This window comes from Trichogramma pretiosum, unplaced genomic scaffold (genome assembly GCF_000599845.2).
Source record: "Trichogramma pretiosum strain Unisexual culture from Peru unplaced genomic scaffold, Tpre_2.0 scaffold14, whole genome shotgun sequence".
In the NCBI taxonomy this organism is placed as follows: Eukaryota; Metazoa; Arthropoda; class Insecta; order Hymenoptera; family Trichogrammatidae; genus Trichogramma; species Trichogramma pretiosum.
In genome coordinates, this window is record NW_019641706.1 from 129,126 (window position 1) to 145,684 (window position 16,559).

Below are 16,559 nucleotides of genomic sequence, written 5' to 3' on the forward strand. Positions count from 1 at the left end.
GCTCTCACTCTCTCTCTCTCTCTCTTCTCTCTCTTTCCTCTGATGCTGCGGCGCTCTGAAAATGTCTCTCAGAGTTTATATAATACTTTTTGGAACACGCGGACGCTAAGCTTGATTTTCCTAGCGAGAGTAGGCGAATTACATCGCGCGAATGGCTCTTCGGGCCGCGTATTAGCCTAAACGCTGTGTAATATCGCTCTCGCTCTCTTCAAAAGAGTTAATTATGATTGCCGTTTACTCTCCTTTTTCCTCCGCACACACGCGACACCATACGACTGCCGTTACGTGCGTGTGTGTGTGTGCGTGTGTGTGTGCACGCGAGCGCGGCGACTTCAAAAGTTTTCTGCGCGACGGTATAAAGTAGCATCAATCTCTCGCGATTAATTTATGCTCTAAATTTCGATGCTTACGAAGCGTCAAAAAAATCTGTCTCAACTGTTTATTAATTCAGGTAAAATAAATAACGATAAAGGGATTGAAGATTGAATTTTGAATAGGTCCCTGCACCCAAAAAGATACCGATCACGGAAGCTCTCTCTCTCGCAAGCGTCGAGGCGGTGGCGAGTGAGCATAGTCGGCCGACAGATAAGTCAAAGATATTCCGGGTGGCGTAAAATATATATTATATGTCCCGCGTATACCTATATAGGCGCACACTCGCCCGATGCATTTTAATGGCAGAGAGAAAGAGCGAGAGAGAAAGTCGCGAACGTTTATGTATTGCCGGACAGCTGCAAGGGAGCCATAGAGTCGCAGCCGAAGCAGCAGCAGCAGCAGCATCAGCACGTAACGGGCGCGCTGCAAGCCGAACGAGAAAGACAGAGAGCCGCAGCGAAAGATCGAACGGGCTTTTGTGTAATATAGCACATCTCCGAGCGACTTTCTCTGCGCTGCACTGCGGCGACTGCTCCGCTGCGACGCGGGCGCAGCTATATATTATATACCCGCCGCGCTTCTGTTGCTGCTAACTAGTACTTTGCTGTTGAATTAATCTTCGTCGTGGCGGCGTTTCGTTTCTAATTATTTTATTGCGTCTGAAAAATGTCCTTTTGCATTCGAGTTCTGCGCCTCGCGATTTTTCGTAAATGAATATAATGCCACAAGAGGCTAATGACTTTTTGTCGGATCGTTGCGGGAAAAAGCGGCTCGCGCTATGAAAAATGCTCCAATTTGGACGCCTCGTTTTATTTGCCGCTCACCGATAGGCTTGTTTTAAAAATTTTATTTATTTATAGGGCAGTGATGGAAACCTAGCGAGAGTTTGATAGATATACGAATATAAAGTTTAAAGCGTTGAACTGTGTACGGAAATCAATATCGCGTTGTTACCACTGCGGTGCGCATGAAGCAATGATAAATCAAGAAAATTAATAAGCTTAAATTGTATTCAATTGTGCCCAAAAAATTTTCGGATCAAAGTTTCGGATCTTTACAAAAATGATTACTTTGTAAAGATATAGTGAATACTCATTATTAATATTGTGTACATCACTTTAATAGCATAGTGGGATTTAAATGTTGATAATGAATACTAGAAATACAACAACGAAATTATTGTCTAATTTGTTTTATTTATTAAATATCAATTCACTTAATTAACATTAAGTATGATAATCAAAACTATACTTATTATACAAATTTAAAAATTATTTTTCAGTAAAAATATATTTTCAAAAACTAGACTATGTTTCCAAAAGTAATGTCAGTCACAACATGCCTTCAATGAGTGCAGCACGCATACAGGACCCAACTGGTTCTTGCAGCTTGAAAATATTTTCAATCACAGAGATTTCTGTTGCTGTAGTGTCCATACCACAGAAAGAAATCCAATCGTTTACAAGCATGCCACCTCCAATGACTTCGCTACCTCTGTTAACTGTGCCAGCAACCAATGGAATTTGTAGCAGCGACGAGAGCTCATCTTGATCCTGTATGGATGTTTTAGGGTGAATCAAACCACCTTGATTCGAAAGTACTGAATACGAGCCAACGAGAACATTACTGGCTATCGTCTGTTTGAAAACATCAACCTGGAGCGTGTCAGCGATGATTTCTTCTGTCTCGGCATCCACATCAGGATGTACCAAGGCTACGTAGTCATTGCACGATATTACATTACCCAGTGCAGATAATCTGTCTTCCACTCGCCGGACTCTGACTGAATCTGGCAGGCTGTATCTTAAGTTCTGCAGCTCTGAATCTGTCGTGGTGTCCGGCACGAGCAATCCATTTCTGTTCGCCACGCACATGCGTCCGATTATCCTGCAACCGGCCAAGGAGGTGTGAATGACGGGAATGGCCTCGTCCAGCTCGGCCTCGAATGTACTGTAAAAATTTTCACTGCCACCGATTGCAACCAGACAGTAGGTGTTGGTTAATTTGGCGAACACCCCGACCTCGTTGTTATTTTCAAATTGCACGCGTACAGCCATGTTGTAAAATTCACAATGTAATACAGAAAACAGTCGAAATGTAATGTAATTTAATAATCAAGCTGAATGACACACGAACGCGGCAACGACTCTTAAACAACTGTTGTTGTAACACGAGCACATGGCGGGCGGTGGTAGCGTAGTCTGCCACAAGGGGGCGCCGCCGTGATAAAACGATACCGCCACGCCGCTTGGCTGTCAATTTGCGTACTAGACGGAAGGGGGAAATTTTGAAAAATAAAATGTGTTTTCATGTGAACATGAAAATAAATATTGCAAACATCCAGTTTGGTATTTTTATCACTTTTAATTGAAAGTTCATACCTTCATATGAATTTAACATAAATCGTAGGTGGAGTACTTGTGTACGAACGAACGATTTACTTTATTAGAAGAGTTACTTTTTTTAAAAATGTAATAAATTATTGATAAAATAAATAAAGTATTTGAGGGTATCAGGGATCCGGCGAATGGCCCTATATTTGTATTATGAACTATGCTAATACATCTGCGGGTACAAAATTTTAAGCTGCTGTACGCCACCTATTGAGCATTTCTGACTAACTAACGGAGATCACGTCTACATCAGCAGCAAAATATATTGTATAATTATGAGCATTAAAATGATCAATAACATCTTTGATTGACTAAACTTTTGCTTGGTCGGTTATTTTATGCAAAGAGACAAATTGTTGGAAATGACAATTTGAAAGTACAAGAGATGACAAAATCTGACAAGACTTCTATCGCAACGTCGTACGCTGTGTATCACTTCATTCGAGAGAAGCAAGATAAACACCGAATCAACAAAGGGTACAATCACAAGTGTAGACAAAAACAAGACGTCAAAGCGGAAAAAGACGGCAAACCGGAACTGCGATGACGCAATAATTTACGCGCGCGAAGCTCGTATACAAGATGAGATTCGCGAAGCGAGTGCAAGCTGAGCTTTATAACCACGCGCGCTCGCTCGAGAGCAGGTAGCACAGTATATGTAAAGAGCGAGAAAGAAAGAGAGAGATGCTCATCTCGATCCTCGCTCGAGGCTTTTATGTAATAAAGCGCGAGATGACATATCTTATAAAAATATGTTACACGTTGGCGCGCGTGAGCGTGCGTCGTATTTTGATTGTTTTTATGCCTGATTATAGTTTCCGGTACATTAATCTCGGCTTTGCAGCGAAAGAGTTTCAGTGCAAAGATTTGCTTCTAGTTATGTATCGGAATTCAATTGTGTTTCACCAAAAAATTGAGTCATTACAAACAAAATTGACCTGTCGATTGAACCGATGTGCGCACCCGAGATATCTCAGCTTTTCAACGCAACGATATTTTGAACGTTCGCACGCGTATTTGCTGCATCTAGACAAGCGCGCGACTCGACTCTTCGTAAGCAATTTCGTATATTTAGGAACTGCGCAGACGTGTGTGTGTACGTACACGTTAGGAGCCGTTTCAGCCGTTTGTGCGTATATACGTAATACAATAAACAACGTGAATTTATATACGTCGTTTTCGAGACAGAAGTCGAGCTCATGAGTTGCGGTCGAGTTCGTTAACGCGTACACGGGCAAATCTTCCGTACACGAAACTCGCTAGCCCACGATGATCGATTTCGTCGCTTACAATGATATTAGAACACTTTTTTCTCTGCACGATCGTCAATGTACCGATCAGTCTCGCGGAGACGACTGCAAGAGACGATCGCAATGACTCTCTTGTGCAGCGCCAGCCAAAAAGAGTCTATCATTGATGTCCGAGAGATCTTCAGACGAATGTTCGGATCATTAATTTTGCCATTAACTTGCAATATTTATTTCGCAAACGATGTTTAAGATTTCTGCCAAATGTCATGTTTTGCCGTCGATTGGCTGTTTGAAAGAATCGTGCCATTTGTTATCTTTTCGAGTGGCGCACGGGTATGTAAAACGTTTGGTCATAAGGCTTAGAGAGCAACGAGAAAAAATAATCGCGAGCATTTGTCTAGCTCGCGCGGTAATCGTGTTTATATTACCTCGAATAACCGTGATTTATCAAGCTCGAAATTAAATTTTAATTTGTCTATAATACTTCCCGATGCTGCGCATATTAAACTCGTTAATAAACTATCTCTATACGCGCATGTATGAAATTTCATAACGCGCCAGGCCTCGCGCGCGCATTGAAACAACACCGAAAAAGGCGGCAGCTTGTAACTGTACTTCAGAGATAGATAAAGAGGAGGAAATCCAAATATTCGCACACGAGCGATGTATAGATATATAATAATAGTTTATTTGCCCGTCGGAGCAGAGAGTAAACGTATATAACGAAGTAAGAAATCGCGCGGCGAGCAAGAGAGAGAGAGAGAGATAGAGGCGCGGCGCCAAAAATCAAGGAAGCTCTGCTCGGTATCCGCCGCTGACAGCTTTTTCACGGTCAACCTGCGATCTGCCGCTGCAGCACCGAAGATTTAATAACAATCTTAAATTTTCGATTTAATTGTGTTAAAAAGTTGTTTCTAAGATATAGAGAGATGACAATTCGTGAATAATTTTTGAGTTACAGTTTTGGCCCTGTGTACTCGATACACGAATTGCTCGAGCTTTACGAGCTACCCACGCGAACATTTCAGCTTCAAGTTTTTTTTATTCTCAAATAAACAATCGCGTCAAAAATTTCGTTGTTGTACAGTCACACGCATTAGTCAAACCCTTTGACCTCCGAGAAAGAGAGAGAGAGAGAGAGAGACGAAGACGACGTCAACGAAGAGGAACGTATTGCCGCTCGCGAGATGCGTACGTGTGTATATATGGCCACGAAGCCAAAAGTTGAGCAATTCTCGCTGTGCAGATCGGCATGACCTGCCGTTTTACTCTCCCGAGCTGTGAAGCACACGCGGCGGCACGAGCTTGTGTGTTGATGCGGTATATAGACCCGCGAGAGTATAACCTTTGCGCCGCCGCCCGCGCGAAATATTATGCTATTCTACGTCGACTTTGAAAATTTGAGGCCAATGCTAAGGCACGCGAACGCTTATACGGCGGCGCGTTATAACGTGCGTTGATGCCACGGGCAAACCTATGATGATACGCGAAACGATGAAGCTTTTTGATTTATATCTCTCTCTCTCTCTGTCTCTTGCCCACGCGAGAGAGAAAACATCGTGTAGAGATGTGTGGACACTCTTTTTTGTTGGCAATTGCGAGCTTATACACACCTTGCCTCAACCATGACTCGCTTACGAGCTATTTACCTCGACGGTGCGGAGGCAATTTGCACGCTCAACGGTATGTCCCCCCCATGCGTGTGCTTGCGCACGCGGGAAAAATTGATTAACTTGCGCGCGGAAGCTCGCTAGTGTGATGTATTATTATATATGCCTGCCTGCCTGCCACAGTCACAACGCGCAGAGAGCTCGAGATCGTATATAAAAGCTTGTGCTGCGTGTGCTTGCGTGCGTGCGTGACTCGGTATGATATAATGTCCAGAAAGCTATAATAGCGATCGGCTTCTCGACCTCAATGCTATTTTAAAAGTTTCTCTTTGGATCGACTTCGATTTCGACTTTAGCGAGCTTTCCTCGTGTTCATGTGTGTGTGTGTGCTGCCCTGTATTGTACGGTGTTCTGCCGCGTGTATCCGAACATTTGACGTGCGCATGTATTTTCCAGATGTGTTGTGTTTAAAGCTCGTAGCAGAAACAACGAATCCTGCCGATATTTATGATTTTTTCGGCCATGCGTTGCTCGATGCGTTTCGTTTCGTAATATTTATACATAAAAGCTCGATCGCACTGCGCGCATCTGGCATCTTTCAATCCCGCAATTATCAGGGCTATTATTGTACATCTGTGTACAGTCAACAGTGCGCGCGGCCGAGTTATTTTTTCACCGCAGCACGAGTCTATATAGTACTGCGGTTGAACATAAGCGATTATCTGGAAAAAAAAACTTTCTACCGATTCTCGATGACTTCTCGAGCATACACACTCGCGCGAGCACATGCTGCAATAAATTGAAAAAAAAAAGAGGAAAAGAGCTTGCACATAATTTTATGCATAACTTCCAGTATATTATAAATCAAGCACGCAGAGCTTGCGAGAGAGAAAAAGAGTGGCATAAGCTTGCGCGCGGCACGTGTCGCCGCCACCGCCCGTCGCGAGATTTGTGTTATGTGTTGTCGATGACGACGACGACGGCAGCGACGACGATCATAATGATTTCTCGAAGTCGATGATGTTCGGAAACCCGACGATATTCTAAAATCGTCCGCTGACAGAGAGTGACGTCAATCGCGAGCGAGCAGCACACTCGCTCATATTATAACTATATACTGCCCAGTAGTATACCGCAAGCGAGGCGCGGGTCTGTGTATGTATGCGTACACACAAACACACACTTACATTACGCGCACACACGCACGTACTCTGAGATTGTGAGAGCTTTTTTCGATTTTTTTTCATTTTTTTTTTTTTTTTTTTTTTTTTTTTTTTTTATGTACAACATCGTCAGTGGCGACCTTGTGCGCGATGGGTAATTTCCGATGTTGAAATGCACGATTATTTTAATTTATTTTATGGTACAAGTAAATCGTTGGATTAACACCATTGAACGACATTAAGAATTGAATTCTTGTCGAGAGAAGGAATTTTTTTTACACGACGTCGACAAGCGATTAACAATAATCGTTAAGCGCGATTATCGTCATTCAACGAACGGAGCGCGGTGCGATGATATACTCATAATTCGCGCAAGCTCGAAAAATGTAAACAAAATCATTTGGCATGAGGAAAAATATAATGAGATCGCCCCTGCGTGTCCATATACGCAAATTCGTTCAACTGTTTCTTTAATCAAAACGTACTGCGCAGCACAAAGGTGGAAAAATTTTATTTTCAAACAGCCACAAGTCTCCACTGGGGGGTACATATAATAATAAGGCGCAGCACACGATCGGCTGCGCGCGCGCGTGCCGATGTAGTTGGCAAGGCACTGCGTCTGGTGTGCGCTTGCAACGGACGAGCTTCTGCAGAGAAGAAAAGAAGTACAGTTTTAACTCTTTTTTTTCTCGCAGACTAGCTTTATTTTTCCTCCGCTCATTTTCTCTTTTTTTTCTTCTCTTCTCTCTCGTTGACAAAACAATCGCTCGTCAAGATTCTATTTTTATTGCGAAGAATGCGCAAAGGTTGCAAGTATCAAAATGCAAAAAACAATGAATTCGCTAATTAGATCGGGACGAGAGGAAAAAGCACGAGAGCTTGCGAATGTTGTCGCGGTTTTCCGAAAACGCATGCAAGTAATATACGAGCTGCGCATCATACGGAAAATGAATGAGAGCTTCAAAACCATCGATTCGCTTTTTAAAAATACAACGTTTTTTGGAGAGTCGGGTACATTCGATATATCTAGGTGATGGGTATTTTCATCAAAAGTAGATCTACAACACTCGTTCGCATATGACTATTATATCTATATTTTGTTTCGCTCGGACTGTTTGTAGCACAGTGTAAACAAGCTTAGAAAAATATTAACTTATCAATTTGAAATACAGAACCTCATAACCATAAGCATATAAAGCTATTAAAGCTCCACCACACGATTTTCTCTCTCTCTCTTTCTCTCTACTCGAGGCTAAAAATTTGAAAATCTTTTTTCGTTAAAAACGCGATCGTTGTTGAAAAATAAAAAAAAAAAAAACATGAAACACGCGCGCGTGCGCGCGCGCAAGTATATCTTCAACTTTTCTAATTAAAAACCGTACCGACGACTGAAAACGAGAGCTAATGTTGCACAAAATGAGACTTCAGAATTAGCGTCATTCTTTGCTTTATGCTGCAAAGGAGCGGAAAAACCTTAGAAAATTTTTTTAATGCTCTTACACGACGATCGAGCTTTTTTTACTCGGATCTCTAATTCCGCGTGGAGCGATCTACGAGAATCAGTGATGTGTACACAAGGACATGCGGCTGTCTCGGCGCGTCAAAATTGTACATCATCCGCTTTTCGGTGAACGAAACTCGTCGTATTATAATAGTAAACACGCGCGTTCTTTATTGACGCGTCGTCGTCGTTGTCGTCGTCCCCGCGGTACATAATAGCTCTACTCGGTTCCGGTATCAAACTCTTCTTCTTCTTCTCTTTTTTTTTTCATTCGAGGATTTTGCTCACAGCGGTGGCGTGCGTGGGCGGCAAAGGTCATGAGCCTCTAGTAGATTCGTAGTAGAGTAGCGATACTAGCTGTAGTATGTAGCAGAAGCGGATGAGAATCTTTTTTTTTTTATCCAAAGAGTTTCTATTCGGGCGCGCGGCGTCCCATATCTCAATGTCAAAATAACGTGTTAGCGGGAGATTATGCCAGATCGGCCGAATTTAGACATTTTTCGGCAAACGAAAAGAAAACGATCAATTTTTCTCTCATACATGAACGTTAATTTTTCACTTCACTTATTTGAGAACAAAGTATATAATAATAGGTACGAGGTAGGTTATAGTCATTATTAAAGTTGGTAGTTTTTTAAATTATATATAAAATGTATAATAGGCGCGCGTGTCCAAATCGATGCCGTTGAAACAACAACGTTTTGGTCATTTATTTGTATTTCTTTGGGCACGCGCTCGCTAACGCACACACACCCGCGCCTGTCCGTTACAAGACTGATGCTCTCTGCCACGCGAAGGTTGAGCTATCTTCGTTTTACAGCCTCTGCCTCGTTTAATTAGTCCGTTTTTCGCTGCCATTCATACTACACGCATACGCTATATATCGCAAGCGCGTATCTTTTGTAATAGAACGAAAAAAAAAACAGATTTCCTCCCCGTAATCGAGCTCCAATTATTTTTGCAAAAATACCGACCTCTTGTATCCTGTACTTGGTCCGCGTGATTTTTCGCCTCCTCGTGGTCATGGTGATGTCGTCGTCGGTCTCGGTGATGACCGGATCGTCGTACTCCACCTCGACCGTCGGCTCGTCGTAGATGATCTCTACGCCGCCCGAGTCCTCCTCCTCCTGGTCCTCGCCCTTGTCGGGCACCACCGCGTCCATCACTTCCATCTCGATGATGACTTTTTTCTGTTTTTTTTTTTTGGGGGAGGGTTTTATTGGGGTTTTCTTACGCCTTCAGTCCCATAACGAAAGTAAACAACAAATAACAACAACAAACAATTTTCAACGAAGCACACTGATGATGATTTCGTCCGAGCGACAAAACTCAACACTAATTCTTTTTGTTTTTTTTTTCCTTATATTTTTCTCGCCAACTAAAATTAAAAAAAAAACAAGTAAAAACGTCTCGTCGCACACTTTTTCGTGTCGGGGGACCGGCCCGAACTAAAGCGACGCGCGAGATCCGCGGAGACTCGTGCGCATGATGATTCCGAGATAAATATATGTGCTATACGTGTCTACGACGAATGGTACACTGCCGCCTAGCCGCAAAACTGCCGATGTTGCTTCGCCGAGTTTTCGTGAGTGTTTTTCTCGCGTATGTGGAAGTATATAAGTATGTAAAAATGTATGTATGTGTGTGCGTGACGTTTTTTGGAGGGGAAATACGGCCGCGCGCTCGCGGAGGAGAGAAACACGCGGGTAACGGCGGCGCGGGTAGCAGCTTATTCTATCTCGCTCTCGTAACTCGCGCGCGCATATCCCGAAAATAACTTTTAGAGAGCTTTTAATTTTCCCCGCGACTCGTGCGCGTAAAAGAGAGATAGAGAGAGAGAAATATAATATATACGATGCGTAGCAGAACATATGCTGCGTTGCAGAAGCTCTGCCCCGCTGTCCGTTTCGTACAAAATTTTCTATAACTCATGTGATTTCTCATTCATTTTTTTCAACGTATTTTTGATTGATTTCCAGTGCGCTAGTTGGACAAATTGCCACGAATCGAGCCAGATCGACAATTGCTTCGCGGAATACGATTGCGCCAATCGAGTCCGTTAACTTTTGCGATCGTCGCGAAATTCGAGAACAGAGCAGACCCTTTCAGCGGCGGCGGCAGCAGCAACGAAATCGACATCGGTAGTGGGTACGATCGATCTCTGCATTATTCCCTGCGATGCGGCTTTGTATTTTCATCGTCGCGAGCCGTCGTGATACGTTACGCAAGTGAAAAAAAAGAAGACTTTGCAAAACGCGAGATTAAAAAAAAAAACAGATTCGCGCATAATTTTCGCAATGTATTCCATGCCGATATTATAAAAGTGAAAGTTCATGAGAATATCTAAAGAGGACAAAAAAAAATTGGTCGTTTCAAAGTCGAAACGAGAGCGAAGGAAATAATCTCGTATTATGTTTAGATGAGACGCAGTAGCAGCAGGTGCACGATTCCGAATCAAATTTCCAAAACATCGACGTGTCAACTCGGTGTGTTTCGTATACATATACAACAGAAAGACGCCCGCCTCCACTCTACAACGGAAAAAATATGTCGAATCTCGATAAAACCCGATTGTTTTGTTTCGGATTTAACATGAATGTATACTATTGTGAGTCTCGTTTTTCGAATAGAGATAACGACGACGACTCGCATCTCGACGGGCCGAAATTAAATGGAAACACAAACAACGACTTGTCTCTTTCCGAATCATGGCGCATCAATCGTGAAGCCCACACTGTAAATGCACCTTATCTCTTTGCCAACCTATGCAACGAGACTCGAATCGCATAACCGCTGCCTTTCTGCTGCTGCCCTGACTGGTGCGCACACGGTGCAAGGCCGGCCGCGCGGCGCACAGCAGCGAAAATCTGCACACGAGTGCACCTTAAAATCCACGCATACACACACATATATAATACAGGTCTCTCTTAACACGTGTATATACACCGTGACGTGGTAAGTATGCCCGGTTCATACCGCGGCACACCGGACCAATGAGATAAGTACTGTTATAACTGTGTACATCGCCAAGCGAGAGAGAGAGAAAGAGAGCGATTGTATTATTCGCGCTCCCATACACACGTATATCGAGGAGAAAGAGTCGAGACAATCTTGGGCCAGATATATATTCAAGTTTTTCGACTGCGGCCTTTGGCACGTCGTCGTCGTCGCTGACTCGCTCCCACTTTTGCTGAATCGTGCGGCGCGTCTACATTGCTCTCAATGTGTGCGTGAACGCGCGTACTTGTGCCGCTCCGTTTGTATATGTGCGTGTATTATCCCCTCATTCGCGGATTCGAGGCAGCAGAGCCACGTCAGTCGTAAACAGCGTTCGCGGACTGTGTATCGTGCTCCGCACAGCGCAACGAGAACTCCACTGCTGCCGCTGCTGCTTCGTGTGTTACTTCTTATCTGGGGTGCTCCAACGCAGCATGCCACAGGCGTGAGGGACACCTTTTCTTTTTTTAATCTTCCGACAGTTGACAATAATTTTCCCCGATTTTCACGGCTGATCCTCGATAGACCCTGAGCAGGTCTTCCACAGCATCAAAATGGGTGAGTCGGCGACCTTTCCAGCTTCATTCACATTTTTCGCTTGACTCTCTTTTTTTCTGTGTGCGTGTCTACCTACTATCAACTGACTCCGTGCGATTATTCTCTCTGTTACAGTCAAATTTCTCGAGATTATCCAACCTTTCTGCCAGATCCTACCAGAGATCGCCAAGCCACAACGCAAGGTAAGTCCATTCCATATGTCTTGCAAATTTTTAATTCATTTTTGGCAAGGTGATTTTCATCGGCACGTACCAGCCATATGGCAGTGTCTCTTTCTAAATTTTGGATGTACTATGCGCGCAACCATCTGTTGTGCCAAGTTCGGCCAAGCCGCTTAACCAATTAGTTATGGATTTTCCCACATTTATTTATAGAAATTCTTGATTTTATCTTGCAGATCCAATTCAGAGAAAAAGTTTTGTGGACAGCGATTACTCTTTTCATCTTTTTAGTATGTTGTCAGGTAAGATTGAACTTTAAAACATCTACTGTTGTGAACATATGTGCTATTTATTTCTTTATGTGTGAGTGAATGAATTCTCATTTTGACTTTTCTTTCATAGATTCCACTTTTCGGTATCATGTCTTCGGAGAGCGCGGATCCCTTCTACTGGATCCGTGTCATCCTGGCCTCCAACAGAGGTACGCTTATGGAGCTGGGTATTTCTCCAATCGTTACCTCAGGTCTGATTATGCAGCTGTTGGCTGGTGTCAAAATCATTGAGGTTGGTGACACGCCAAAAGACAGAGCCCTCTTCAATGGAGCTCAAAAACGTATGTTATCGAGTCTAACTTACTTTTTGTTTCATCTCAGATTTTTTAATAAATAAAATGAATATTTCAGTCTTTGGTATGATCATCACTATTGGACAAGCCATTGTTTATGTCATGACTGGCATGTATGGTGACCCATATGATATTGGGGCTGGAGTTTGTCTGTTGATCATCATTCAACTTTTTGTTGCTGGAGTAATTGTTTTACTTCTTGATGAATTGCTCCAAAAAGGATACGGTTTGGGCAGTGGTATTTCACTCTTCATTGCTACCAACATCTGTGAAACCATTGTCTGGAAAGCCTTCAGTCCTACTACCATGAACTCTGGCAGAGGAACTGAATTTGAAGGAGCTGTCATTGCTTTGTTCCACTTGTTGGCTACTAGACAAGACAAAGTTCGCGCTCTGCGTGAAGCTTTCTACAGACCTCACTTACCCAACTTCATGAACATCATTGCTACTGTTTTGGTGTTCGCCATTGTCATTTACTTCCAGGTATGTCAAAAAAATTTATAACTGATTAATAATATAAACATAACTTGAAATTATTTTTTATTTATAATGTCACATATTAATTTAATGTTAATTTTAGGGATTCCGTGTCGATCTTCCAATCAAATCCGCCAGATATAGGGGTCAACAAAGCAGCTATCCAATCAAGCTCTTCTACACTAGCAACATTCCAATCATTCTTCAATCTGCTCTTGTTTCCAATTTGTACGTCATCTCCCAAATGTTGGCCATCAACTTCAATGGCAACATTTTGGTTAACTTGCTTGGTGTATGGTCTGATGTAAGTGGAGGTGGTCCAGCTAGATCTTATCCAGTAGGCGGTCTTTGCTACTACCTCTCTCCTCCTGAATCTGTTGGACACATCCTTCAAGATCCAGTCCACGCCATCTTGTACATTGTCTTCATGTTGGGATCTTGTGCATTCTTCTCCAAGAGCTGGATTGAAATCTCTGGAAGCTCTGCCAAGGATGTAAGTATTTTTTCGCTAATATTTGACATTAAAAACTACTTCTGTGTTAACTTGATTTTTTATCCTCATTTAAGGTTGCCAAGCAATTGAAGGACTCGCAGATGGTCATGCAAGGTCATCGCGAAAAATCCCTCATCCACGAACTCAACCGTTACATCCCAACTGCAGCTGCTTTCGGTGGTCTTTGTATTGGTGCCCTTTCCGTACTGGCCGATTTCCTCGGTGCAATTGGTTCTGGCACTGGTATTTTACTTGCTGTTACTATCATCTATCAATACTTTGAAATTTTCGTGAAAGAACAAAGTGAAATGGGTGGAATGAGCACGTTATTGTTCTAAATGCTCGTTTGATTAAAGACTCACATTAGCGACGGTGTCTCGCTCAACAAAGCTCGCTCATGCATAGATGTACATTATTTGTACGTTTATTGTATTCAGCAGCAACAAATAGGAATATGTATATATATGTTTTGTATTTAAATCTTTTTTATTGTAAGAAAAATGTAGTATTTATACATTTTTATAAAAAATTCCATCAGTTTCATCAAATCTTTTATTGCATTTAAAGAAATTTTTTCAATGACCGATTGTTCAACAGTCAATTGGGTTATAATAAATGTTACAAAAGTTTAAGTTACAGTATATACAAAATTTTATTTCAAATCCTTTCTTGAGAATAATATTATACCATTAAATTTCATAATTTAAAAAAAATTATAGTTCGATTTCGAGAGTAGCTGTGATTATTTTTCTTAAAATTAATTTTCAGATTAATTTTCAATAAATTTTAGGTATGTTGATGATAATATTGAATGATAGATATGAGTTTAGAATGTTTTTTGTACTTTCAATCTCATTTTTATTTATAACAGTATAAAAATCTATGAACGTAGTATGAAAAAATCTTCTATTCAAGTAGCATCATTTATTAAGTATAATTATATTATACAATAATTATAATTGGATTTTAATATGGAAATAATTGGTATGTAAACTTATAAAATACATTTTTTATAAATGTTTGATCTCTGGGTATCTGTATGCAATATAAAAAATAAAGTTTGTTTAGTTTTTGTTTAATTATTGAGTTAAAATTCACTTTTTACTTCAGCATAATTGTAATACTTAGTTTTAAAGCACAATTTTATCACATATATCAAGATTCACATGTTTTCAAAACATTATTATAAAATTAAATAAAAAATTATTCTTTCGCCCTTAGATTTGTAAGTTCACTTGGTTTGTACACTTTTTTCTCTGTGATAATACCCGTAATAAGTTCCGCTGGAGTTACATCAAATGCAGGATTCCAACAGTTTATTCCATCAGCAGCGATTCTTATACCGTTAATATGAGTTAATTCGCTTTGTGGTCTTTCCTCTATTTTTATATCATCACCGCTTGTTATTGAGAAATCAATAGTAGTAAAGGGAGCAGCAATGTAAAAAGGGACCTTATGATATTTTGCTAATACAGCAATCTATAAAGAAAATTAAGAATTAATTTTTATGCTGAAAATGAAGCATTTTATACAAAGAAAAGAATATCAACCTGATAAGTTCCAATTTTATTGGCTGTGTCGCCATTCCTTGCAACTCTATCAGCTCCGACAACAACAGCAGATATATTTTTTTGTTTCATAAGCGATGCGACCATATCATCGCAGATGAGAGTGCTTGGGATGTTATCATGTACCAATTCATATGCTGTTAATCTGGCACCTTGATTGTAAGGTCTTGTTTCAGTGCAGTAAACTTGTTCTAGAAGATTTATAATATTTAGATTTTGATAACAGAGAGTTACAAACAAGAATCAAGTTTATTAAATACCTAATCGGTTACTGTTGTGGAGAGATCTAATTACTCCCAAAGCAGTGCCGTATCCAGAAGTAGCTAAACTGCCAGTATTGCAGTGAGTGATGATTCTCAATTGACTTTCTTTTGGATGTGTCCTCATTATTTCAGAAGCTCCATGATTACCAATGGCCATGTTATCCGCTAGATCCTTTTCCAGCATCGAAACAATTCTAGTAATGATTCTGCAATGGGTTGTAAATTTACATCTTAAGTAAGATTTAATTGAAAAAAAGTAACTCAAGAGATTGTATGTGATCATTACCTTTCTTTCATATCAGAAACGCTGGTCTCTAAGTTGCTCACTTTGGTAGTAAGAGTTATGAGTTCATCAGCTGCAAGCTTGATATTTACAGCAGTTGGCCTTGCTGTCACAAGGTATTCCAATTTTTCCTTGATATCGTGAAGTAAAGCCTTTTTATCTGCGTAAGACTTGTGCTGAATTTCGACCACCAAACTCAAGCATCCGACGATTGCGATCGCAGGAGCTCCTCGAACCTATTGCAACAACAAAATAATAATGAATTTGACATTTCAAAAAACTCACGAAAGAAGGGATGAATTTTCATAAAATCAAGCAAGTATAAATTTGAATTAAATAAAATGTCGAGAGGTCCTTGAAATTAAAACTTGTTATCACAAAGCACCTGCATATTTTTGATCGCGTCGTATCCATCCTGAACTGAACCGATCTCGATGTACTTGGTGACATGGGGCAGCAGCAGTTGATCGAGAATCTGCAGTCGGCCCTCGCTCCATTTGATGGCTTGCAGCAGCGACATTTTATTTTTATTGTTTGTTCTCGCGAGAGCTTGTGCGCGATCGACTCCTCTGTTCGAGTACAATTGGCGCTATGCGCCGCTGCGCGTCAATTTAAAACATTTAGCTCGCAGCGTTTAATGCGCCTCAGGCTTGAACGTAAGTATAAAATACAGTATAATAGCAAACGCAGGCGCGCTCGCGATAAAGTGACACACCGATAAGCGCACTTGTTTGCCATCGGAGCAGACGTGACGCGCGACTTATTTGCCGACGACTTTTCCTTGCGCGCGCGCGCAGACTTTTCGCGGGCAATTTCAAAAAAATTCGGCAGCTCTGCCCCGT

General features: G+C 41.4%; 4 protein-coding genes across 7 annotated transcripts in view; 1 reads left to right on the plus strand and 3 right to left on the minus strand.

The window, feature by feature from the left end:
* The window catches only part of LOC106657067 (tropomodulin), a 45,494-nt gene extending 35,653 nt beyond the window's left edge, over nt 1-9,841 (minus strand). For 3 of the 4 annotated variants that reach the window (XM_014378341.2, XM_014378339.2, XM_014378340.2), the window contains exon 1: nt 9,267-9,841. In XM_014378341.2, the coding sequence (XP_014233827.1) occupies nt 9,267-9,464 (198 nt within the window). In that variant the 5' untranslated portion in view covers nt 9,465-9,841. The remainder of the gene's footprint in view (nt 1-9,266) is intronic. The other variant, XM_014378342.2, reaches the window with a different exon arrangement.
* Nucleotides 1,707-2,605, minus strand: LOC106657069 (eukaryotic translation initiation factor 6-like). The gene has a single exon (XM_014378352.2). The coding sequence runs from the start codon at nt 2,430-2,432 to the stop codon at nt 1,707-1,709; it is 726 nt and encodes a 241-aa protein (XP_014233838.2). The 5' UTR covers nt 2,433-2,605.
* A 1,707-nt stretch (nt 9,842-11,548) lies between the features above and the next one.
* LOC106657065 (protein transport protein Sec61 subunit alpha-like) lies at nt 11,549-14,235 on the plus strand. Its single transcript, XM_014378337.2, has 7 exons — nt 11,549-11,847; nt 11,962-12,029; nt 12,245-12,310; nt 12,411-12,621; nt 12,692-13,116; nt 13,214-13,603; nt 13,678-14,235. Exons 1-7 carry the CDS (start codon nt 11,844-11,846, stop codon nt 13,939-13,941), a joined length of 1,428 nt encoding a protein of 475 aa, XP_014233823.1. The 5' UTR covers nt 11,549-11,843; the 3' UTR covers nt 13,942-14,235.
* A 427-nt stretch (nt 14,236-14,662) lies between these two features.
* LOC106657068 (methylthioribose-1-phosphate isomerase) lies at nt 14,663-16,412 on the minus strand. The gene is made up of 5 exons (XM_014378351.2): nt 16,103-16,412; nt 15,721-15,953; nt 15,432-15,640; nt 15,154-15,362; nt 14,663-15,082 (listed from the first exon to the last, which is right to left on the minus strand). Exons 1-5 carry the CDS (start codon nt 16,235-16,237, stop codon nt 14,807-14,809), a joined length of 1,062 nt encoding a protein of 353 aa, XP_014233837.1. The 5' UTR covers nt 16,238-16,412; the 3' UTR covers nt 14,663-14,806.
* Between the last annotated feature and the right edge of the window lie 147 nt (nt 16,413-16,559).

Coding starts and splice junctions, on each gene's coding strand:
- LOC106657069 (XM_014378352.2), bottom strand. CDS start 2,432: ATGGCTGTACGCGTGCAATTTGAAAATAACAACGAGGTCGGGGTGTTC.
- LOC106657065 (XM_014378337.2), top strand. Junction 12,030..12,244: donor TCGCCAAGCCACAACGCAAG/GTAAGTCCATTC, acceptor TTTATCTTGCAG/ATCCAATTCAGAGAAAAAGT. Junction 12,311..12,410: donor TCTTTTTAGTATGTTGTCAG/GTAAGATTGAAC, acceptor TTTCTTTCATAG/ATTCCACTTTTCGGTATCAT.
- LOC106657068 (XM_014378351.2), bottom strand. CDS start 16,237: ATGTCGCTGCTGCAAGCCATCAAATGGAGCGAGGGCCGACTGCAGATT. Junction 15,641..15,720: donor GTTTCTGATATGAAAGAAAG/GTAATGATCACA, acceptor AACCCATTGCAG/AATCATTACTAGAATTGTTT. Junction 15,363..15,431: donor CCACAACAGTAACCGATTAG/GTATTTAATAAA, acceptor TAAATCTTCTAG/AACAAGTTTACTGCACTGAA.